The following is a 25,797-nucleotide window of genomic DNA, read 5'->3' on the forward strand; positions in this document are numbered from 1 at the left end:
AACAAACAACAAGGGGGTTGGACTAGATGACCTTTAAAGTTCCCTTCCAACCAGACTATTCTATGATATTTTCTCTCTGTGTGCTGTATTTTTTGGGGGTTTTTTGTATATTCTTTGCATGCTTTGGCAGAGTGGCATGCCTCATATCTTTTGTCAGTGAATGTCTAGGAGATTCAAATATCTGAAAAGATTCCAAACATGGTCAGATTTGCAAAACTATTTTTTTTTCTCAGTGGAATTATTGTCTTTCTTGGTTCATTAAATCTTTAAAATTAGAGTTTCACATGACACTGAAGGCAGAACACTCCTCACTAATAATGCAGCATGCCTGTTTTCCAGTGCACCCTCACTATGTATTTTTCTCCAAGTTCTCCTATGTTCATACTGCTCAGAGGCTGACTTCCAGGGTTACATTAGGAACGCTACCATTGGTTTAATGCTTGTATTTCCTGTGGCTGTGCGCTGTAGATGCTACAAGCTTGATACTTTGTGAAAGAACTCCAAGTGCCACCCTATGCTCATTTAAATAGACAGTATGAAAAGTATTGTGGGCAGATGGTTAGTTGCAGCTGCCTCAACCTGTTGAACGTGTTAAGGGTAGCTCTCCTTTTCTCAGGGAGCTGTGTAGCAGTGGGCAGCTCTGACTGGCTGTCCTAAGCTTTTGTCTGTAATGAATCACAGATAATGGGCAGGAGGAAAAGGGCCTAACAAAGGTGGATTTTTTGCCCTGTGCAATTACCCAGATTGATACAGCTGTTCTTAATCTGTAAATAAGAGTATTTTTGAGGTTGTTCTGCATTATATCAAGTTCAAAAGAAGTACCCACAAAGTCCCAGAACTAGGGAGATTTAATTTATTATAATTTGTTATAACTGCATTATCCTATAGTGATTCAGTCAAGCTCAGTTACAGCCCTTTACTACCTAATATGTACGGAACGGGTTGTGTTCCATGTTCCTTACACAGATAACGTCCTTCAGAAGAAGTTTGTATGTAATCATCATTTAAAGTTTGTTATCATTAAGCTACTGTCTTCCATTTTCACTCTGAAGGACTGCAGAACAGAGTTTGTCTTGTATTTGCCTTTCAGGGAAGTCATTAAAATTGCTGATTTTACTCAAGACGTACAGTGCTACTCAGCATGAATGGTACTGGCAGAATATTGGTGCTAGTAGAAGCTCAGCATGTACATTCTTGTAACTGCTCCATGGACTGCTTTAATTAGTATTTAATCCCTTGTACTGCAAAGAAACCTAGGTTTTGCATAAGAAAGCTATTTTCGTTCAAAGAGCACAGCGATATTGTTCTCTGGAGTAAAAAAAACATAACCTGATACTTAACTTAAAACAACTTTCAAACATGAGAGTATTTCTCTGCTCACGCTTAAATTTCATACTGTGATTTTCAGGCAATATTTGACTGGGTGGACATTGCTGGCAGCAAGTTAGCATCTATGTCCCCAGTTGGAACAGATCTGGAGACAGTGAAGCAGCAAACTGAGGAACTTAAGGTACAAACTAACAGTTTCATTTACATGCTAATCTGTCTGCATTTTTCTGTGTTGTTTAGTATTTTTCTGTATTTCTCAAGATTCAAAAGTAATCTTCATTTTCAGCTTCTAGTAAAAGAATCTGTGAAAAAACCAAATAACATTTCATTGCAAACTTTTAGTTTTAAAATGCCTTTAATTTGAAAATCTATTTCACGTTTTGGTGAGGCTACATTTCACATTGTGAAAATGTTCTGATAGCCCAGAAATACTTGTAACAGCATTCTGTCTCTTTCAAAGGCTATAAGGTTATTACATACAGGGTTCTTTTGCTATGACCTTTATGTTTTCTGGTTTCTACTATGAATAGCTTCCTTGAGGCTCTGAGAGAATGCCTCCAAAGCTTCGCTTCTGCCGTTATAGGCTTTAGTCAAATGCTCACACAGACCACAATGTTCCCAATACGTGAGTAAGATGAAAATAAAAATTTCAGGCTAATGTAGAAACCTGTCTGTATAGATCTGTGACTGAGTACGACACTGGTAGGTTGTTGTCTTATATATAAGAAACAGGGATATATAATGATCAGGGAATGTCCTTGGTTTTGTTGCTCACTTGTACATTTTTTTGACTGTGGGCAGATTGTTTATTTTACAATGTAACTTCAAGTGAACCGTAAACTTACGTAGCGCAGAACACACATATGAGTTGTATTCAGACTGCTGCCCAAGTTGTGTGTGCAAGAGAGTGTTCTACTAAAAAATATTTGCTTTTGGCTCTTTTGAAGAATAACTTTACTTGAAGTTTAAGGTATTGTATTATCACAACCACAAGAGCTAGAAGTTACTCAAGATATATTCTGGTTTTTTTGCAGACCAGGGAGATTATTGGAGAATACTTTCCTATTGGTCATCTTTATCGTCCTCTGGTTGCAGTTAGCAGTATCTGCTAGAATAGTAAGATGTTGTTGGGTATTTTAGTTAGCTAGGACTGTCTGGATCATCAGTGTCTTACAAGCATTTTGACAAAGCATTGGATAACAAACTCCCATATTTATGAAAGTTGACAGTAATATATTTACAATACATCACTGTACTGTACTATATTCAAGAAGATTATTACTTGGGATACATTTGTATTCTTTTTCTATTTACCATAGCAATTTAAGACAGAAGCTTATCAGCAGCAGATAGAAATGGAAAGACTGAACCATCAGGCAGAACTATTGCTGAAGAAGGTCACAGAGGAGAGTGACAAGCACACTGTTCAAGACCCTCTCTCAGAGCTCAAACTAATGTGGGACAGCCTAGAAGAAAAAATTATAAGTAGACAGGTAAATAAACTTGAAGGTGGCGGGCTTTATTCATGACTTAGATTTCAAGAAAAGCTTTTTATTATGCACAATGTTGGTGTAAATGTACATATTTTTTCCTTTTAGTTTGGAAATGGCAGAACTATATTTAATAGAATTTGAATGTTATGATTTATTGAGGTTTTTTTTAATGTTTTTTAAACCATTAGCAATATTTTTTGTCACTGTTCTGTCAGCAGTGCTGTGTCAAATCATTATTTCATTTTTGTTATGTGATGACAACTTTAGTAGCAATTGAAAACGTGCTTATAAGTGCAAAGGTAATACGAGCTGCTGAACTGAGCGCTTGAAAAAAGATTAACAACCCACAGAACAACAACTTCAATATTAAACTGTTTCAGTGCTCTTTTCCTTAAGTTGTCAAAGTGAAAGAGAGATTTAAAGATGCAGCGCTTTGAAATGTATATTTTTTCTAAATTGAATCATTCCACACAAAAAAAAAAGTTTTTAAAAAGATTATGAACCAACTTGCATTTATATTGACACCATGCTTTAAGTGATGAAAAACTAGTATCAGATCTCTGATGAGAGTACCTTCAAACTTAGCTCTGCTTTGGTTACGTGGGTTTTTCGAAGGTCAGGAATTTAAGCCTGGAATGTAAAGCTTTACAGGGGAATTGCTAACTCAGCTCTAACTATAAAGCAGTTGCTTGTGTTGGATAACTGTTTCTCCCTGATTTTTCTGCTATCAGAGGCACGGACTCTGCTCTGGATTATGGTGACTAATGGTAATATAAGACAATTCAATAGCATTGTGAAACCATTTTATTGTTAATTTTATTTTTACTATAGCACAAGCTGGAAGGTGCCTTGTTAGCCTTGGGGCAGTTCCAGCATGCCCTGGATGAGTTACTGACATGGCTGGCGCATACAGAAGACTTGCTGAATGAACAGAAACCTGTGGGCGGAGACCCCAAGGCTATTGAAATTGAACTTGCCAAACATCATGTATGTAATTATAATGAATATTAACTGAAATGTTCTTTTGATGTTTATCTTACTGATGAGTCTTGTAGTAAAATGTAGCACTCAATAAGTAATTCTCTGCAGAGATTTTCAAGATGCAGATATAGCTAAAATGCAGGCTTGGAATAACTGATGTCTTTACTCTGACTCTTCCATATTGCTTCCTTCCTTCCTTACATATGCCATGCAAGTGGCATAGGATTGGGCCAAAAAAGAGCAGCTTACCCTTGTCTCCACCTTGATTCAGCTTCATTTGAGCCAGGGAACTCAGAAGTTATTGAACCTGCTGCTCTCCCTCAAGCAATAAACTCCTTGATTAGTTCTCTTTAGGCCAGGTCTCAAAAAATGCGCATCACTGATGCACATCTTTCATTCTTCTTCCTTCCTTCTCAGAAAAGAGTGATCTGTTGTTCGGAATTCTGCAAAATTACATCTCAGTTGGGTCCAACTAATGTGGAGAATAATTTAAAAATCTTGGCAAACTTTAGGGGTATCCATGTCCCCATCTTTTTGTTACGTACAATGTAGAGTTAACTTTTTACTTTTAGTTCTAGTATTTTTACTGAGTATTGTGACTTTGGAGCCTATGGAAGACTGCTTCCATTGTGCCTTTGTTTTGAAGAGTATCTTCCAGGAGCAAGAGATCTTCCCTACCTCTTTGTGTAACTGTGCTGTTCATGATGATACGTTCTTTCTAGGCCTGAAGACTTCAGTCTAACATAAGTCCTCTTCTTTCCTTTCAATCTGCCATTTAGTTTTTTGCCTGCATGTGATGTGAAAAGTATTTTGGAGCTCATTTTGTTTTTAGAGAAGTGATTGAAATTGACAGTACACAGATAATTAAGGTATTTTCATTGTCTGTCTTAATGCAACTATGCAGCTTCTGAAGCCTTTTGTGTGGTCAGTTGGAACTTGAGGAGAGTACAATATCTACATGTCTTATGTGACTACGGTTATAAACTGACCCTTTAAAAAAATAAAATACAAATGTGGCTTCTGCTCCATGAACCCTTTATATAGTTATCAAACGGAAGTGTTTTACCACTGAAGAAGCTTCCAGACATCATTTATGTCTGCGCTGAAGGAGTTCAGCAAACACATTAAGGAATCTACTTCCTTTTCAAAAACAGAGTTTATAGGTTAGAAAGTTCACACAGTAGTGCATCCTGTGGTAGCCTGTAAAAACATCTATCCCTTGAATAATTTTGGAAAGAATAGACCTTGTTCTTAGTGAGCCTTAGCAGGAAGGAAGGGATGAGATGCATATGCTTCTGTGAATATCCCTTTTTTTCACCCTCTTAGGAAAATATAATAATGAGTCTCTTCCAGTTCTTGGAAGAATTAAGGCAAATGTGATGTGCAATTTGTATACAAGGGCTACTTGTTACTTGCTGTTTCATCAAGTGGTCTGTATAGTTTATTTCAAAGTTTTTTTATATTTAGCTTTATTTTTTTTCCATATGCTAGCATTTTAAGGGAGGTGAGTTTGAACCAGACCCCAATGAAAAACAGAGGTCATAACAATTTCTTACATGGGCTTCACCATTCCTTTCCCAACCATTTTGCATATTCTCTTTTTCTCTTTTTTTTTTTTTTTTAAAGCATTTTTAAATATATATTTTTTTAAAATCTTTGAAAACAGCATCCGTTTCCCAAATGTACTTTTTGCCTTGTATGGTTTCGCTGTCGTTGGTGATAACAGGTTGTCAGCCAGATGGAGGTGTTCTTCTGTTGTTAGTATTACAATAATTCCCCAGCTTTTAGCACAGCTGAGGTGTCCTGGTAGCCTGACATAACAGGAAGTGAATTGTAGACCTGAAATGCATGAAAAGGCATGGCGGCAGTCAGATTGTTCCCTGGCACAGCAGGCTCATAGTATTCTTGTCATCTCTCTCCTTTATTCTTAGACTACTGCTCCACAAGCAATTGGCACCACAGTATATAACAGTGTTCACACCTTACTCTCAAAACCGAAGAAAAATGCTGTTAAAGGAAAGTATGTAGTAAATTAAGGAAAGTGAAGAAATAACTCTTCACTAGAAACCTTTTAGAATTTCAGAAAATATGTATTCAGAAGGAATATATTATTTTTTCCAGGATATGAAAATAAAATCAGCATTTTGGCAGAATGGTATGTTACTGCTTTTGATTGAAGAGACCTTGGTTATTAGCTTTAACTGCTAATACGTGTGCTGATGTTAAACTATTGCCTTGTCACTGGATTAGAACTAGCTCAGTCACTGTGATTGCTTTCATTCAATAACTTATCAACACGGCCAGTCATAAATGCTGTGTTACAATTGCAGGTGCTACAAAATGATGTTTTAGCTCATCAATCTACCGTGGAAGCAGTTAAGAAAGCAGGAAATGACCTGATTGAATCAAGTGCTGTTGAAGAAGCAAGTAATTTACGGAGCAAGTTGGAACTCCTGAATCAGCGCTGGCAAAACGTGTTGGAAAAAACAGAACAAAGGAAACAGCAGCTGGACAGTGCCTTGATCCAGGTGAATAGGAAATGATCAAATAAAGAGATAACTCAGAAAGTGTCTTTTTACATGAAATACATTGATACATGTATTAGAACTTGGCCTAAATCATAACCATAATGCAGACACTCCTGAATTTGGAGAAAGTTTGAATCTAGCTATATCTTCCACAGCTGGCCACTCTCTTCTATAGTGCTGAATCAAGACTTCAGCTTTTGGCCTACATATTTTTCAAGAGTGACATTTCTGTGTAGGTATATTATTCAAGGAAAACATTGATCTTATGGTTGCTCATTTAGCCTGTTTTCAAGATTTCCATGTTTTTTATTTTTGTCATTTAGATTGGGTTGAGCTAGTTTAAATTTTGGTTTGGGCTTTATCCTTCCTTTTTTTTTTCCTTTTGTTTCCTTTGATTATTGCAAATATCTGATTAAATCTTGCCAGTATACTTATGCATCTGAGTACTATTAGAATGGAGAACATTTAACTAAGCTCTAAAATGATACGGTATAATTTAGGCACAAGGTTTCCATGGTGAAGTTGAAGATATGCAGCAATGGCTGACAGACACTGAACGTCAGCTGTTGGCATCAAAACCTGTTGGAGGCTTACCAGAAACAGCAAGAGAGCAGCTTAATACCCATATGGTAAGTATCAGTATTAGAATGCTTTGCAAATTGCATTCCAGGACTAACTATCTTTCAGGAGTGTTTATGGTGAACACAGAGCATGTTCTATATATCACAATGTCTGTACAGTATCTTAAAAAATTTTAATAGCCTTCAAAACAACACTGTTATTTTCAGTGTAGAAAAAGTAGTCATTTGTGAGATGCTCAAAGCTGAACCATTAATAGTGTTGAGACAGAAATAAAAGAACCTTTGCGTCCTCATTGTCAGGAAGAATAACAGAGTGTTTGCAGATCCTGCGGTGATCCCTATTCTTCTTTTCCCTTCTGTCCCCATAACTATGGTTATGCTTTTCCTTAGATATGAAGATGAATGTAAAAGTGATCCGCATTCATTGGACCTTGACTTAAGAGACTTGATCCTTTATTCTTTATTTAACCAAAGCTGACATTAAAGTCATCGTTAGCATAGATGTAATAAAGACTACTGGGTTATGTAAAGACTCTGCTTTAACTAGAAAGGGCAAGCTGTTCGGGATTATTCTCTTCCTTCTCTTTATTTCTCTTTAAGAAATGTTCTATGGGTTTCTTTACCTCCATAGAACAGTAGAGCTTAAAAAACAACACATAAACTTGGTCTCTTACCTCAGAGGAAGGTGGTTCGTAGTGTTCCATTTATGTAGGATCATGCTGTCCCGTTAGGCCAGGGTATAAGCCCAAACCCAGTGATCTAAACGGCCATTCTGGCTCGGGTACAACAGTGATGTTTACTGAACTGTCCTTGAACTCAAATATGCCTGACACCATTTCCATCAGAATGCTGCATTGCCAAAGCTTTAAAAATCTAATCTTACTTTGGAATGATGCTAAAGGTGAATGATGCCTACCAACGTGGGGCACTTTTTCCCTCCAAAATTTACTGGTGACTATTTTTGAGAAGGAAAAGAATTGACAGTTTAAAAATCAGTTATGACAGGAAACTTAGACAAAATACAGAAACAACCTTGTGGTTTTGAACCCCCCCATCCTTCTCTTTGTGTCTTAAAGAAAAAAAAAAAAAAAAAGGCAAACCCCCTCTCTTTTGCCCCCTGTTTCTGTGAGGGTGAGGAATAATCATGATTCTGTGAGAGTCAGTGGATTTTTTTCAATTTTTCATCCTGGACTTAAAGTCAGATCCAGACCAAAAAATTTTCCCTGAAAAATGTCAAGGTTTTCTTTGATACATTCCTTTACTATGAATTTTTCTGTAGTTATTGTACTTACAGATTGATTAGTTAAAGTATCTTTAAACTGAATTTAATATTACAGTTGGAACAAACGTGAATGTGTCCCCAGTAATATGTACTCTACATGTACAATCATTTCCCAGCTGTATGTGTACATTTTAACAGATTCTTACTATGCTGTGGGTCATTATAAAGCTGCAGGCATTGACGACTTAACTCTCAGTGTATATAACTTGAAAAATAAGACTTGATTTCAGTTTAGTTAAACCGTGGTGCATCTGTGCAGATATGTGTAAATGCTCTTTTGTTGGTTGGGTTGTTAGTTTTTGGTTTTGTTTTGGGTTATTTTGGGGGGGGAACAGCTGAAATGTTGACACTGCCTGTCATGTTGAGTACTATTTATCGCAAGTTTCAAATCCAAACTTGCCACTAAGTGATATAAACCATGCTAATTTTTGACATGAAACCAAAGAAGAAAGTTTTGAACTATATTTTGCTTTGTTTCTCATTGGAAATTATGTCATGAACTGTCTTCTTGAGTATAAGGTCTGTTTCTACAGATACAAATAAAAGAGCCCTCAACCATAATCAGTTCAGAAGTGGATTTGAGACTGGGCAGCACTTCCAACTAAGGCAGCTCCAGGGAAACAAAAGATACGAAGAGACATTACAGGACACCAGCAGGAAAGGGGCTTAAAAAGAGGCTTCTCTGGCTGTCCCATTGCTGCTCAGAGTGTCCCTCTCCTTTTCTTAAAACAATAATTTTTCTCAGTTCCTCCTTGAAAATAACTAATTGCTCCTGTCATCTTAAAGAGTGTGACTGTACTGCAGAATTAACCACCGTGGTGAGCCTCTGTCTTAGACTGAGCCCAGCCCCAGTGTTTGGGACCTCTCCTGCCTTGCCATGTCTCACCTGTGCTGTGCTCTGCTCCCTCTGTTTACTTCTGAGGGGTTCTTGTGCTGCAGTAAAATAAGATGCTTGGGGGAGTTATGGAAACCAGAAATACTGTAGGGAGGTTCAGAGCGTAGGAGGCAGCAGGCTGGGTGACACTACTTTTCATAGTACTGAGGAAGAAAGCAAGGGAGCTTTCTGTCCTGTTAAAATCTTAGCTCATGGTTGAACCTGCTTCTTACTTTGCCCTCCTCTGTGATCAGAACACACAACCCTCTGTGTACAGTATCTCTTAACCCAAAGAAAATGTCAGGTTTGTCTCTTGTTCTGGGAATCAGTGGAAAAAGTTCTTTCCCTCCTATTTGCAAGCCACTTACTGCTCACCTCGAATACGTTCCTCATTTGGCGGTCTGCAGCAGCTTTGTTGGTACGTTTTGGACGGTCTGTTACAAATACTGAACATGCCCTTTTGAGTCAGAGGGGTGCATGGGATCTCCCAGTCTCTTGCCACCTCATCTTTAACATGGTTAGAAAAGAACGGTACAATAGTTAGCAAGTAAAGCGGTACCATTATTCATCCAGCTTTCTTTGTCTGTGTAAAATGTCTTCAGTGCTCTTGCCTAGGTAGTGAGGGAAGACACAGACAAAACAAAAGAGTCAATGTACAATAAAGCAGCCCTCCCAAGTTGACCCACCCACTTCTGAAAGTGTAATCGTATAGGTCTGGGCTTTCACCACAATGTGTAATGCTGACACTTTTTGTGTTTCAGCTACAGATGGACTTTAAACCAATCAAGTTGTAGCAAATCTTGTGCAGTAGGTGCATAGTACTTTCTTTGCCAAGCTTTGGATCTTGGAGAAGACATCTGACAGACAATACAAGTTCTCATTTCCTGAAGAATCGGGCCCTTTCTTTGCTCATTTGGCTTTTTATGAATTACATATGTTTCCTTTATTAGTCTTAATCATACCCGCTAAATGTTGGGGGAGGAATATATACTATACTAGCATTTGTAAAGAATATTGAATTTCTACCTGACTTATTTTTTTGATGCTTGCTTTATTTAGGAACTTTGTGCTGCCTTTGAAGCCAAAGAGGAGACATATAGGTGTCTAATGCAGAAAGGCCAGCAGATGCTTGCAAGATGCCCAGAATCTGCTGAAACAAACGTTGAGCAGGACATAAATAACTTAAAAGAAAAATGGGAATCAGTACAAACAAAGCTCAGTGAAAGAAAAGTATGTTTTTACATAAAAATAGAAATGTAAATCATGTATTTAAGGATGTTAATGTTCCGTACTTTTATGCATGCATACTTGCTTTATCCTTTAGGTTTAATTCAGTTGTAGAGACAGTTACGCAGAATTAATTGGTATGTTTAGAAAGTACTGGGAAATGGGATTCAAGAAATTGATTATCCATAATTGGGAGGGGGGATGGGTGAGAATGGCACAAGCCCGTTCCATAGAAATATGTTAACTGATATTGATAATGTTCATTTGGGAGGAAGAGGTTTTTTCTGGTTTTTATTACAGTAATTCTAGACATGAGAGAATGAGTAAATTTATTTGATCATTCAAATTTATCTCCTTCTCGGTACAGAATTGTTGCATTAATTTTCCTAGCTTTTATCTATTTTTTACTTTGAATTCCCAAACACTTGGCCTTTTGCCACTTACTTCAAGTGACTGCCTTCTGTTCTAACATAGATCAATAGCATGATTTCACTGATACACAACATACGTTTTCTTGTTATTAATTTCATTTTGCTTTCATTCCTTCACGAAGTATGGTCCATTTGTTCTACCTTAATCAAACAATGAAAAATGTCAGTAACTACGAACAGGGGAACACTCTGTTCCTGATATGTATAAAGCACAAATATTTCAGTTACAACTTAGTTATATTTTAAAGTAAGAAAGCTGGTGTCCCTTAAGGTAACTGTGTAATTTAAGAGTGTCAAACTAATTAATACCCAATACAAGCACCTTCTTGCAGGAAGCTGTAAGGTTGGTGTGCTCAGCTAGGCCAGCAATATGTTTGTTTGAAAATGTCTGACTGTTGTCTCATGATCAAAAAAAATTCTGTATCCAAAATCAGTCTCTGTTCAGGCAACCAAAATGACAATTGGGCTTTATTTAAAAAAAAAGTGGTCTAGGCAAACTTGTTATTTGTTTAGTGCAAGAGAATAGATTTGATTACCTCTTTAAGGCTCTTTCAAGTGCGCTGCCACCTTAGATTTCTGAGATTCTACTGGTTTTGTATTAAAATTGATAAATCCATATGCCCCATTAGGATTCAGTAGTAGATGTTCTAATGTGGAAAATCTTATCTTGATACTAGATGCTGTATTTTCTAGTCACCTATCATATGTAATTTTACTGTTCCTCTTCTATTCATCTCCTTTAATAGGCTCAAATGTAGGCTGTTAATTTAAAGCTCAGAAACTTTTGAGTTGGAAAAATGTTTTGAAATGTTAAACAAAATGCTAAACTGAAATGGTTTCTCCAAAATGCTGAACTAAAATGGTTTACTTGGCTGAAGCTCTGCACAATATCAGCTGCTATTAAAGTATGACCTATCTTTACAGACCAAACTGGAAGAAGCCCTCAATTTAGCAATGGAGTTCCACAATTCACTTCAAGATTTCATCAATTGGCTTACTCAGGCTGAGCAAACTCTAACTGCAGCTTCTCGGCCAAGTCTTATCTTGGACACTGTCTTGTTTCAAATTGACGAACACAAGGTATGTAAAGAAACAGATGTGTAATGTTTTTCTCCCACTCTATGGAGGTACTTCAGCAATGTCCAAATGAACGCTGTAATGCTGGCACTCAGAGGAACATTGGATTTGTTTTAAAATTGCATTTTATAGTCTTTCTTGCTACATCGTTCTTTATCAGACTGGGGTTTTTTTCAGTGTTTACCCAGTGCTTGAACAACATATTCAGAGTAATTTTCTCCTTTTTTTTCCAAGGTTTTTGCCACAGAAGTGAATTCGCATCGAGATCAGATCATAGAGCTGGACAAAACTGGAACCCATTTGAAATATTTCAGCCAGAAACAGGATGTTGTCCTTATTAAGAATCTGCTGATTAGTGTACAGAGTCGATGGGAAAAAGTAGTTCAGCGTTTAGTTGAAAGGGGAAGAGCTTTGGATGATGCAAGGAAAAGAGCCAAACAGGTAATCGGACAACAGCTGTTGTACAGCTCTTTGAACTTAGCTGTAATTACATCCAGACTCTTGAAGAATATGGTGCTTTAAAGCACTTACACTAAACCCAGACTTCCTTGAAACAGACACTGTTGAGTTAGTGGAGCAATTTCTGTGATTCAGTCATAAAGCACTTCATTTGGGAGGTGAAAGCATCATTTTCAGCTCGAGCAGTAACTTCTGTCTGCAATACAGCATAATCTGAAAGAAAAAAGTTACAGTATGGCTTCCAGATGTGTATTAGTGCCATCTGTCCTCAAAAAAAAGTTTCACAATCAACCCCTTATATTTTAAAGAATGTGATGAACCCCTTTCACTAATCTGTGGGAGTTTTCCTTAGTATTTTCTTCCTGGGTTTATGTTCTGCCCTGATTAATACCACTTCCTCAGTCTCTTACGTTAGTTACTAGGCCAATATCCTCTGTGTAGTAAGACACCTCTGTTTGTTTCCTTAAAAACCTGGAGAGTGTTTTTTACACAATTTGCCTCACCAGGGGCTGTTAGTGTTTTTTTCCTTAGATTCATGTTCCCCTGACTGAGGAACATGAATGATAAGATGCAAAATGTGAGTGGAATGTAATCTGTTTAAACATCAATAGGAAATTCTAGCTTCTTTTTATGCAAGTGAACATGTCCATTCAAGATTTGGAAATGTTCACACCCAAACCACATTTCCATGTTCACTGCTACCACCACTCAGATTGTAGAGTAAGAACTTCTCTGAGCAATAAATTAGCCCATAAAGCAAATCAAATGTTACTTCCCAGTAGTTTCTCTTGTGCATTCACGCACACAGCAGTTCTGCAGTGGGATAGATTTAATCTCTATATCCATTTACAGGGCTGAATACAATCAGTTATAAATTCAGGGTAACAAGACAAGGTGTCAAGGCCTGATCCACAGTGCTGAATGATAGGGTCCAGGAGCTTTAAGAGGTTTCTGAACTAGTTTCTTGTGCTTTCATGTGTAGGTAGCCCAGGCAAGAATTTTCAACAGAGGTGCAGAGAAAGAACCAACCAGCTTAGAAACACTCAATCCCAAAGGGATGCCACTTTGCAAAAGCTGGTTGAATCTTTAGTCTTTCCGTGCTTCCTTCCCTGCAGCACTTTTTGTTGAGACAGGAAGGAAGATCAAGAATCTGTTTCTTGCCCGTCAAGATAGCATTTGATACAATGAGAACATTTATTAGCATCGCAGGCAAAATCTTGGGCAGTCGTCCAGACAGGAGTTTTTCCCAGTAATTTACTGCTGTTGTCCCATGCAATAGCTAAGTCCTCTTCTTGCTGTATTTACTATTCCTTACTGAAAATGTAGTAATTTAAATGACCAATATATCAACAGAAGTTACCAATATGTCTCTGAAAGATAAATACTATGTGTGCAGATCATGTACATAAAAGATTGCTAATTTACATGGGAGAGGTGAAGCTGAGTCCAGTGGGCACATGGTTGGGCTAGTCCTCTTTGAGAGACCAGGGAGAAAAGCACACCAAATCTTTCCAAAGTCTGCCAAGTACTTGTTTGGCCTATAGGGAATTCATTGGGGTTTAACATTTTCGGACTGTTTTATGAACCAGTGAATTTTAAAATCCACGCAAATCTCACTTCCCTGCAGTTCCATGAAGCCTGGCACAAACTTATGGAATGGCTGGAAGAGTCAGAGAAATCTTTGGACTCAGATCTTGAAATTGCAAATGACCCTGACAAAATAAAGATGCAGCTCGCACAGCATAAGGTGAGTCATGAGTGATAAATGCAAAGCACCCAGTGGGTGTAGGTAAGTCTATCAGCCTTGTACTGTTCAATTAGCAAAGGGATAGATTTATAGCCTCGCTGCAATGAAGTACTTATTTGCACTAGGTGAAATGATGGGGGGTTACAGGTGGGGACTGGAAAAAAAACTTCTCACAGTACCTGATCTGTGAGGAAATGGTTAACTATGAAGAGGAAGGATATACAGCAGCACAGAAATTAAAAAAAAAATAATACTGTCTCTGAAGAGGTTTTCTTACAGGCTTTTTTCAGTTCTTGAACTACAAATTCACCATCCCATTACGTGGATTGGGACTTTGCTCTTAATGCTACAGGACCACCTCATCCTGTATACATTATCCACTACAAGAAGAATAATCTTGTAGTTTGATTGGCAGTTGCTTTTTATGTCAATGGAAATACTAATTAAATCCTCTAGAAAGTACAGTGACACCATTAGTAGCAAAGCTTGTTTCTCTTCATGGGATTCAAAATTCCAGGACCAGCTTTCCATAAACCCAGCTACTATAGGTGAAAATGTAAAAATTCCCCCGATTGACCTGGCTTTTCAAACAAATAATGATAATTTAAAAGCTCTGTGGTCCCATCAGACACAAAGCAAAAGGAAAGACAGAAGTCTTTACTTCATTTTTACTTTTGTAAAGAGCCTAGAATAATATATTTCTAAGGATCAAGTGGGTAAGTGGTAGAGTCCTCAAGAGACAGACTGTGTGTCAAGATTTATCTTGGTGCAGTTTCATCAGAGACAGAGTACTGAAAGATCATTCATTTTTCTACATTTTGGCATATATTTTCTTCTACTTTTCATATCAGTTTTATTGTTCTCCATATACTCCTACTTTTCATTCTGCACAATATCCCCAAGGGTTTGCATATCTAATTTTTCCCTCTCAGTGTAGCTTCTGATGATTGCTTTTACCTCCGACAAGTTTTGCCATGTATGTTAATGATTGGTTACTGCATCAGTCTACTTTATATTTTTATCATCTCTCACTCTGCATCATGATTTAAGTATTTTTTATCAACCAGGAAAATATCCTTTAATATGTTGAGAGTTGGCTGTTGATTAAGCAAAAGGTTTTACCTATGTTTGCTGTTAAAACTTTTAGATAAAGCCCACGTTAACATTCTGATACGCTAACTCTGCAATTTCAGTTTTTTCTGGGATTGCTGCTCTTGCCAGAATTTAAAGTCAGCAATGAGAATTGGGGAGAGGGGGGAAACTTGCTGTCAAGATAGTCTGTCTTGTCTTCTGACTCCCATCATGTCTTAATCCTTTCAGTCCTCTTTTTTCTTTATATAAAGTTCAAACTTCTCATGAGTACAGTCAACATGTTGTGACTTTGCTTTGAGGTCCTTTCAGGACTCTACTCTGTGCTTCTCCCCTCTTCTGGAATGTTAAACTTGATAATCCTGCTTACTTTTTATACCTGTAGTAGTATGTTTTGTGAGCTCAAGCTTCCTCACATGGATTGGCAGACTCCTCATTTCCGTCAGTGGTGTGTTTACTCCAGCTTCATTTTGTATAAAATGCCTGTAGAGAACAGCTACTTGAGTTGCTTGAATCTCATTTCTCATTAAGGAATGGGGCACAGGGACATTAGGATTGAAACTGGCGATTTGGAGGAAGAAGATGAATGTGTGTGAGAAAGGGGGGGTTTATGAACTTTGTGACTTTAAACTTGTGTGTGTGTCCCCGCAAGAAATCAACTCAATTGTTTTTTAATGAGCTGTCAAACCTTCCAACGCTGCAATGTCCTTCCTCGTATTTTGAGTCTTTTCCTTCCACTCCCCCATATACCCTGTGTGCCTGTCTTTGTCTTTTCTGTCCAGCCTTGAAGGTTTCCTTGCTCCTCTTAGTTAACAATTTTGCTATCTGAACGGAATGTCTGCTGTAAGCAGTAAGTTGGACATGCTCTTTGCCAGTTGTTACTGCCAAAAAAAAAAAAAAAAAAAAAAAAGTCCCTGAAAGAGAAAAGCCAAGATAATGTGTTTTCTCTCTTACTCGTATCTAGTGTGTTGCCAGGGACTTTTGGGGGTTATTCATGGTTTGTTTATCAGCAGTTTTCCCTCATTTTTAGAAGTCAGGAATGGAAAAACCCGTACTAGGTCACCCAATCCATTCCTGTGCTAATGCCGAATGTTCCTTGCAGTACACTTGTATGGACCTGGCTAATTTTATCTGTGTGTTCCCATCTTCCTTAGAAGGAAGGTAGGTAGATGAACAAAATCTCAGTAATTAACTTACCTCTATGCTCCTGGCAGCTTAACCCAGAATCTACTCTTAGTTACACCTCTGTGAAATCAGGTGAAAGTAGATACGGTGTAGTGTCTCTAGTCTCTCAAAGGATGAATTGATTGCAAATTTTTGTTCACCCTTGAATCTGTTTTTCCTGTATGATCCTTCTCTGGCAGCAATTTCATTGTGTTTCCTCGTGCAAACCAAGTAACACTTGGTGCATGTAGTACTACAGTAGTTAACAAACCCCATCAAATAAAAGGAGCACAGACATATTGTTTGTATTGAAGGAACTTTTATAAAAAACTGGTTATTTTCATTTTGAAAATTATTTTTGTTGTACCTTGACAGTGGTGTTTATATTCTTTCTTAAAGTGCGTTTCCTTGTTTAATGTGAGGAAAATGAAAGGACAGTAAGGAAATACTAACTTGCAAAACAAATGTTGCTGGTTTTTTGGGGTTTTTGGCTGATGAATTTTGATTCTCAGTTCTCTCTGTATCCTGAAATAACCTTGAAGTAAGGCCAGTACAGTGCAAAATACCAATCAAGTTTTAAAAAAGGAACCTTGAATCACCCTAGGTAAAGTAGTCACATGGTGTAACCCAATGCCTACCTCCTGCTTAAGACAGCTCCATTCCACCTGAGCTTTCCCTGACATGCATTCACATCTAAAACCAGCAGATGACTATACGGACACATGGGAAAGTTGGTGGAAGAGTTGTGAGCTACTGTGGCACAGGTCGGTGCAGGCAAGCCGGGGACAGCTTGACAGTCAGCGGTGAGGAGCCGTGGACGTGCCAGCAGTGACCCTGAGGAATCCTTGCAATCTTCGTGTGCCTGAGGAGTTACTATGAGTTCTAAGCAGTGATCATTTGCTTGTTGCATGTGATGATACTGAACATTGCTGTGAGAACCAGATGAAAATTTGTTTCAGCAAACACTGAGCAAAACCTATTTTGGCCTAGTGTTTCCTTGTGAGGAAAAAAAAAGAATATTAGATTCCGTATATGAGTTTCCTAGAACAAACTTGTCATTTTTTTTTTTGTAACTGATTTCCTGCTAGCAGTTCATGAAGGTGTAACATAAAATGCTTTAAGCATTGCTAGGATTTAAAAGGTTCTGTGTTGGTTTGCTTTTGTCATTTGGCCATATTCCTTTATTTAATTATTTACTCTGTCAGCCTGTCAACTCCTCTGCGGCATCAGATGAGCTCTGTCTCTGTGTGCTCCTCTCTGCCTGTGAAAAGCTTCCAGAGGCTCTGTGCAGAAGGAGCTGGCAGACAGATGCAATTGCTGTGACACTGTCAGCTTCCAAAGTCCCTGGATCACAGAAACCTGCTTGTGATGATGATTTCCAGCCCAAATAGAGTTTCCAAATTGGATGTCACCTGGCTGCTTCTTGTGCTCATCTATACACTTTTGGAATACAAGTCTTCCCAATTATAGTATGCTTCAATCTTTGGAGGGTTAAGTGCTTCTGGTTAGTGGTTTCCCAGCTTGACCATGCTGAGCTAATGACATGTGTAGCCCTTGTGGTGCTCTACGCTGGCTTGAAATCTTAGTATGTAAAAATGTAGTGTGAAGACTGCTCAGCTCGTGGCTCCTGAAGTAGGAGTTTTGTCATATTCTTCTGACAACCAGGAAGCCTCTTGCTGAAATTTAGGAGTATTATGGTAGGACAGAAATCACTGCTCTCACTAGAGGAGGAATTTTCCAGAAGTTGTTCCAGAAGGTGTAGAGCTATGTTCCCAGAGAGGGCCAAAAAGTAGGGACTCTGCTAGTGTCAAGCTCCATATAATTTCAGGTGCGCTGTGGCACTAGCAGGCTAGAAGTTTTGCAGTAAGCTTAAAATTTTCTTGCAGCAACATTTACTATTCCCATTGCAAATATATTAAAGATTAATTGTGGTCTGTAAGCAGTTAATACTATATGGGTATTTTCTTTTTCTTCCATATATATATAGGAATTCCAGAAATCTCTTGGTGCCAAACATTCTGTGTACGATACCACAAATAGGACTGGACGCTCCTTGAAAGAGAAAACCACATTGGCTGATGACAATTTGAAACTTGATGATATGCTGAGTGAATTAAGGGATAAATGGGATACAATTTGTGGAAAATCAGTGGAAAGGTAAATGAAAACCATCCTAATTATTCAGCAGATAAGAAAAACACTTAGGAGAATTCTTCTGGCTTCCATTGTGTAAAAGTAATACTAGAGTCATTAGCTTGTTTGATAACTAGGAGTACCAAAGCAATAAAATACTAGAAGTACATAGTTCCCTGATGGTATGGGGAGTGGACAGATGGTCCTTCTATTTAAAAAGGCAAACAGTGATATAAAGCTCTTAGGTGTTGTAATTTTATGCTGAAAATGTTTTCTTCAAATGTATGAACAATTTAATTTTTGTGGGTGGTGTTTATTTTTTTGTTTTGTTTTAATTTATTTTTCCTCCAGACAAAATAAACTGGAGGAAGCCCTGTTGTTTTCGGGACAGTTTACTGATGCTTTGCAAGCTCTCATTGACTGGTTATACAAAATTGAACCTCAGCTAGCGGAGGATCAGCCAGTACACGGAGACATTGATTTAGTGATGAACCTGATCGACAATCACAAGGTAATTGCAAAAATATTCTTTTTTAATTACTAGACTGCTCTGAAGTGTAGCATTTTAATGCTGTTTTGATTTGGCTATACTGTAAGTTTTAGAAACATGGGATAGTTTTGTAACACAATCATGTCATCAACAATGGAAAGTGCTATAAAACATATGTGGAAGAATACATAATACTGTATTTATGAATATTTTGTTAAAAGTCACAAGTGTGCATTTACAAGTACGGGTATATGGGCAATAGATGCAAAAACTATTTTACTGGAAATCTTTAGGGGAGACAGGGCTTTTTATTTAGGACATCTGCTAACCAAATGTCCAGTGCATTCTTGATGACTACGGCAGCCTTTCAGACCCACAGGGCTGCTGTATATTTGTCGAGAAATGTAGTTGCAGTGTTTAAATTATGCACAAGAGTATATAACGACTGTGGCCCAGGAAGCCTACATTGGCAAGCTACAGTATTTTGTTAGTGAAGTGTTTTTGGAGATGGGAACAAGTAGGAGATGTGGGACTGTGCTTCTGAATCCCAGTTTCTCAGTTCAGTACATCAGAAGAAATGGCTGTTGAAGGTACTGGTGTTGCAAAGGCTACATGCAGTCAGAGCGCTGGAGCCTGGGGGAATTATGAGGTGAAGGTCCCTCTGTTCTTCCACCAGTGACTTCCAGTATACAAATACTGTTCAGTGAGAAGGAGATTTTGTCTCTTACAGAAAAAAGTATTTGGAAACATGGGTTGTCTATAAAAATTTGCCTGAAATATGGTGGAATTGCTTCTGAAATCCCATTGTATATCACAAACAAGTCATAGTCAGTGGCAACAGTATACTGTATCTTCTTCTGAGAGCTTCCTTTATGTAACTGGAGCTTGTTCCATCTGCAAATGTGAACATACGCTCGCATACATATATGAATATCTGGCAAGATCTACAGCCTTACAGTCAGACCCCCAGATGGGGTTTTATTTCTGGTTTTATGATTTTAAACTTTCTCCTTGATTGTTAGCGTTTTATCTGATCTTTTCCTGCCACAGCAATCTTGCACATTAATCAGCATGTCAGATCAATTGCTTTGATAAAGAGTGTAAAACCAGCATGCCAAAGAGGCTAGATTTCACATCCATTGAATCAGGATGGGTTCTCAGGATCTGCCTGACATTTTTCTGCCATATTCCAGTTTTATTAGGATGAGGTAGAGTGTAAATATCTTCATATGGAATCTGATAAGCAGAACTTACGTGTTTTGCATCACTTAGTTGGAGTTACTCTTGACTGAGCTGAACCAGTGTTTCAATTTCTTCTTATAACCAGTAGGTTTTTGTTACGTAAGTATGCCTTAATGAGTTAAACATTTCAAATATATTCGGTGGTGTCTAGGTTTTCCAGAAGGAGCTGGGAAAAAGAACAAGCAGTGTCCAGGCTCTGAAGCGCTCTGCAAGGGAGCTGATAGAAGGCAGTCGTGACGACTCTTCCTGGGTCAAAGTCCAAATGCAGGAGCTAAGCACTCGCTGGGAGACAGTCTGCGCCCTCTCAGTATCCAAGCAAACACGACTGGAACAGGCTCTTCGGCAGGTAGGGGAGTAGTATTGGTGCTACATGTACTTTACGAGAAGCACTGAAAATACCTTGTGGTGCAGTTGCCAAAAACGTAATTTAATTTTCACTTAGTGTCATTATATTTAATTTAATCTCATTCGAAAATACTAATTTTCTTGCTCATGCAGTGCTTACCTTGTCTCTATCCCTTTACCATAGCACATAAATAATACCTCTTAGCATTTATTATTGCTGTTATTATGTCTGTACCACAAATGCAAAGCAAATGTTTCAAAGACCTTACCACCTCGAAAAATCACTGAAGTTACCATCAAGTGTGAAGGGTGATTAAGAACTATGCCCCCTTCATAGGAAGTTAGAGATCTCAATCATATTTATGCCCTTTATGCCTTATTGGAAATAAGCAAATTTGTGTACTGAAATCTTGTTTACATTGGCACAATTACAGTGCACAGTGAAGTACACCGCAGAAAAACCGAAGTTGTCCTGAGTGCACTCAGGAGCTCTCTATGTATGTCAGTATCGGCTGGTACCAATCCCAAACAATTACAGGTCCATCTGTATTGTTTCCAAATGTGAGATAGTATTGATTTACAGCTCTGTGAAGATATATTAGCTTGGGTTGATGCTAGGATGGGGCTTCTGCAAGAGCAATATACCCACTGTGTACAAAATTCCTGCCCTGCTTTTTCCCAGGGTGCTGTGTTTGTCCAGCTCTCTGGTCTTTCAAGCAGGCACAATCCTGAGCTACCTTGAACACCTAACTGTGTCTGACTGCGCCAAAAGGTGGAACTTTCTTGTTTTATCTAGACGTAAAAGGATCAGTCACCAACAGACTGTCAATTAATTTTGCTTAACTAGTGATTTAGGCTATGCAGAAAATGCAGTTCTCATCTCTCCAGCTGGTCCGTGAAAGCACCTCCGTGTAATTTGTCAGCGTAAAGGCATGATATTCTCAACTGAGCTGCAAATACACTATAAATCAGATGGCTAAAAGCATGAACAGGCTTTTAGGCTTCCTATAACTTTTTGGGAAGCATGAGATATTTTTACAGTTATGAAAATGTATACTGTTTATCATTGACTTTTTAATGGAAAGTTAATGTGCCATTACTGCTGCATGATTAATGACTCCAAATGTGGGTTCAGTCTCCTTGTGTAAGCTGCAGTGTGTCTGTCAGGTCCCCTCATGAGTGACCGTGACTTCTTGTATTTTAACAGGCAGAAGAATTCCACTCTGTTGTCCATGTCCTTTTGGAGTGGCTGGCAGAGGCGGAGCAGGCTCTTCGATTCCATGGGGTCCTTCCAGATGATGAAGAGGCCTTGCATACACTGATAGACCAGCACAGGGTAAGCATGAAAATGAAGAGGGTCCTCTTCATCCTAGTAGGTCTGTTAGAGGATAGAATAAAGAAAAGGAGGCATGAACTATCCTGTATAGTCATATCCAGCATATCTTGCAACTGTTTCTATAGGAGCTGGCAGTTTGGTGCCCATACTAGTGTTGGACTGTTGTTTTGAGTCATCTTGGCCTGCTAAGAAAATGATGGGCCTTTCACAAGTTCCAGTAAACATTTAGAGATGATGCAAACCCCTCTGTGCATTATATGCTGCCTGACAATTGTAACAGACTGCTACAGTAGCAAAAGTGTATCTGTCTTAGCACCATTGAGCAAAACAGGGAATGCTTTCCTTTCAAGGCCCTTGGAAAGTGTCAGCAGAATGACGTTGCCATCCATTAACCTTCTGTCATGGTGAAGCAGCATGCTGTCATACTTCACATGCGTTAGGTACTGAAATATTGCAGTGCCGTAGGTACTACAGATACTAGATTATAGGCCATCAAACCGACGTTGCAGTAATGAGATGGGAAAATGTCTAAGTAAGAAGCAGAGAGGTCATATTTTCACTCTCCCAACAGGAGGCTGCAAAGGTGCACACTTAAGCCTGTGCAAAACTCTTGTAAATGTGGTGGTAATAGTACCAAGAATGTAGTGCCCACAAATGTTATAGAACAAATTTTAGGAATAATGGATTTCTTCCTCATTGCTCTAAGAAGGTTATAACAGAACTTACGAAATGGAGAGTGGAAGAGCATTTTGTTTAAATTGAGTTTGGGAATACTATTACGCAGAGGGGTGCGTGCAGAGTATTATCTAATGGTTCTTAATTAAGGAGTTTTCGAGGTACTCAGACTGCAGTGTTTTGAAGAAGTTTTCAGATTTAATTTAGGGCTGTGGAAACTGGGTGCTATTCTTTAGCTGGCAAATATATGCGTGCATCAGCATATGCTGACAAATGTTGGCAGTAGCAACCTGCTGTTTCCGATACAATGGAATTTATCTTTTAGCTGCCTTTCCTCCACATGTGCTTCATCAGTTCCTTTTTAGGTTTTTGATCTTCTCAATACGGAGGAAAGAACTGTCTAAATGAAATCTTATGTCCACTGAAATCATTAGAAAAAAAAAATCTTAAATTTCTCCCTCTGCAAGGTAGATTGATTAACAAAATACTTCTCTACAAAAGCTCAAACTTGTGCTGCCAAAGCTGAAGCATAACTTGGAACCTCAAATCAAAGCAAAACTTATCTCTGGGAAACCCTGTCCAGCTGGGGACAATAACTGCTAGCACAACAAAACCAACCTCAGTGTTAAATATGGCCATACCATGCTTAAATATTTTTAGTAGGCTTTAGAAGATGTCCTCCAACCACATTTTCTTCTTAAAGGCTGAATAATAGAAATACAGAATTAGTCAAGCTAAGACAGATTGTAGCACTGCTGCTTCAACAGTCAATAAGCACATTGAGCAAAATCTTGCTGGAATAAGTTATCTCTCCTCTTAAGCTTATAACATTAGCTTTCAAGAAGAAAAAAAGAAAATACAGGAAAATATAATGTGTGGTATTAGCTTTAAACACCATGTCTGTATTATAATGCTGCAATATTAATATAAAAAAAATGTATGACTATGACATTATATAAATATGAAATGTGTCTTCCTTTTATCACTGTGATTCTTGTAAAATAGTTCTAATGCATCTGTATCCAGCTACATGTTAAAAGGTTTCTTCAGGACGTTGTTTTATGCAAATGGTCTTATCTTTATGCCCAACACTGATTTTTTTCTTTTTTTGAATACTTCACATGATTTAATGAATTCTGCTATCTCAGGCAGAGAGGTTTCTGTCACTCACCAACCTCTCTAGGGACTGAGAGGTGTAGTGGGTTAATGCACTGCATTAGTTAATAAGTAGCATCCCATCTCCTCTCTTGTAAACTTATCTATATCACTGGACTGGCCCAGAGTTAAATACAATTCATATCCTTTGCTGAGGGAAAGCTTAATACGGTGTATGTAGTGTGTCATAGGTTTAAAGATATTCTAGTACAGTTGTGCAGGGAAAACACTGTCATTGTTGCCTGTTTTCCTCCTGGCCTTAGCTTATTTTGGTAATCTCCTTGGCTTTTCCAAAACTATTTTGAACTGAAATACTGCAAGAACTCATGTGTTTTTATGAAAGGACTGTGATTATGACTGGGTCTTAAACTCTGACATTAATTTAAGCTTAAGTCAAAATCAGTTGGTAATAAATAGCTTTAAATACACAGCCTACCTATTCCAGGCTTTTAGAACAAAGTAGAAGAGATTATTTCGTTTACACTTTTATTTGATAATAGTTTCATATTTGCTTTGTAAAGGCACAAGATAATGTCATTATGAGTTGTTGTAGAATTTGTTTTTACAAGGTTTAGGTGATTTTGAATTTTCTAGGATCTGACTTGGCTGATCTTTATTTTCTAGAATGCAGAATAGTGAGACATGGTTCCATTTTGTAGCACAATTAATGATGTTAAAATACAACAAAAAATTCCACTAGGCACTGAGAGATGTTGGCAGTTTAAGGGCACTCACACAGATACACAGACTTACACAACATTTAGGCATAACAAAATAGGCAGAATAGTAAAACCACTGGAGTAATAATAATAACAAAAACTTTTGAAAAATGCAAACTACAGAAGGATGGAAAAAAATCCTTCGTTTTTTTTAGTTGTGTCCCTCTGTCCCACCCACCACCCCACCTGGCACCCAATTCTGGTCCTGCCACCCTTTCCTCTGCCAGACTCTGTAGGAACATCAATGGCTATGAGCTTGGGTGTCTAAAGCTGTAAACATCCTTTTGCTTTTACAAGATTTTTCCCACATGGTAGTGCCTCTGAAAACAGCTGGTTAATTAGCAGTCACTGTCCCTGTTCTTGCTGAGTCTCTCCCCCTCAGCTGCTGAGTTTTCACATGTGTGTTGGTTTAGTATAGCTGCTCCTGAAGTCCTCTATCATCTTGTCTGAGCATGTAATTATAGTTGGACATTTCCAGTCTCTGCTAGGAGCTTGATAGTTTATTATGAAGAATTACTGTAACTGACTGACGCACTAAGTCATCTGAAATGTAGCCAATAATGATTCTAACCATCATATAGTTGATTTACAGTTGATTTTTTCCCTTCTGTTTTGTTTTGGTTTTTTTTGTTTTGTTTTGTTTTTTAAGGGCATGTGTCTTTCAAATATTTACAGTACGGTGGGCTTTTAAGGAGTGGCAGGCTGGGGTAAAGATTTTAGAGCTTTATTTAGTACTTTTGAGTGGAATAGGCTTTTCTAACGTTTTTAATTTTTCTCAGAGAAATTAAATTTGCCTCTTGCAAGTTGAATCTGTTTGGAAGATCAAGAAGCTTGTGACCTTGCAGACTATGCACTCAGATTTCTCTTGCAATTTTTTTCAACATCTCATTGAAATTGTTATCTCTGGTTTAGGAGTTTATGAAGAAACTGGAAGAGAAAAAGGCAGAACTGAATAAAGCAACAGGTATGGGAGAAGCTATCCTAGCTATCTGCCACCCAGACTCCATCACCACCATTAAGCACTGGATAACAATTATCAGAGCCAGGTTTGAAGAGGTTAGTATATGTCAAGCCATCTTCATTGCAGTAGTTCATCTCTGATTGGAACAAAGCTGGCAACTAACATGGCAGTTACACTGGGAGGAAATGATCCAGCTGTGGAGAACTAAACATTTAAAATATCTGCAGTGATGGATGTTAATACCATGCTTCCCTAGGTTTTATTTCAAAACTTACAGGGCTTTAAGAACTAAAGCAGATGGTCAAGCTTCTTTCTTTGTATGTATTAAAGAAGATCCTGCCTGACACTTCCCATGTGAAGAAAGGCAATAGTTTCTACGGAGAAACTTAAAAGTTACAAATGGAAGAAATACAGGGCAAACTTGAAACATTTTCTAATTGCATTAGGGAGGATTTCAGTCCAACGTATTCTTAACCTGG

The 25,797-nt window shown here is 38.1% G+C and overlaps 1 protein-coding gene across 17 annotated transcripts in view; it reads left to right on the forward strand.

Annotated features, from left to right (window-relative positions):
• Nucleotides 1–25,797, forward strand: part of DST (dystonin) — a gene marked incomplete at its 5' end in the record, with an annotated part of 302,226 nt that overhangs the window by 258,339 nt on the left and 18,090 nt on the right. For all 17 annotated transcript variants that reach the window (XM_080389883.1, XM_080389876.1, XM_080389888.1 and 14 more), the window contains 14 exons: nt 1,409–1,510; nt 2,649–2,822; nt 3,654–3,809; nt 6,134–6,331; nt 6,832–6,960; nt 10,128–10,298; nt 11,651–11,806; nt 12,038–12,244; nt 13,890–14,009; nt 18,250–18,419; nt 18,747–18,906; nt 20,279–20,473; nt 21,680–21,808; nt 25,270–25,413. In XM_080389883.1, the coding sequence (XP_080246009.1) occupies nt 1,409–1,510; nt 2,649–2,822; nt 3,654–3,809; nt 6,134–6,331; nt 6,832–6,960; nt 10,128–10,298; nt 11,651–11,806; nt 12,038–12,244; nt 13,890–14,009; nt 18,250–18,419; nt 18,747–18,906; nt 20,279–20,473; nt 21,680–21,808; nt 25,270–25,413 (2,211 nt within the window). The remainder of the gene's footprint in view (nt 1–1,408; nt 1,511–2,648; nt 2,823–3,653; nt 3,810–6,133; nt 6,332–6,831; nt 6,961–10,127; nt 10,299–11,650; nt 11,807–12,037; nt 12,245–13,889; nt 14,010–18,249; nt 18,420–18,746; nt 18,907–20,278; nt 20,474–21,679; nt 21,809–25,269; nt 25,414–25,797) is intronic.

This window comes from Falco punctatus (assembly GCF_963210335.1).
Source record: "Falco punctatus genome assembly, chromosome: 5".
NCBI lineage: Eukaryota > Metazoa > Chordata > Aves > Falconiformes > Falconidae > Falco > Falco punctatus.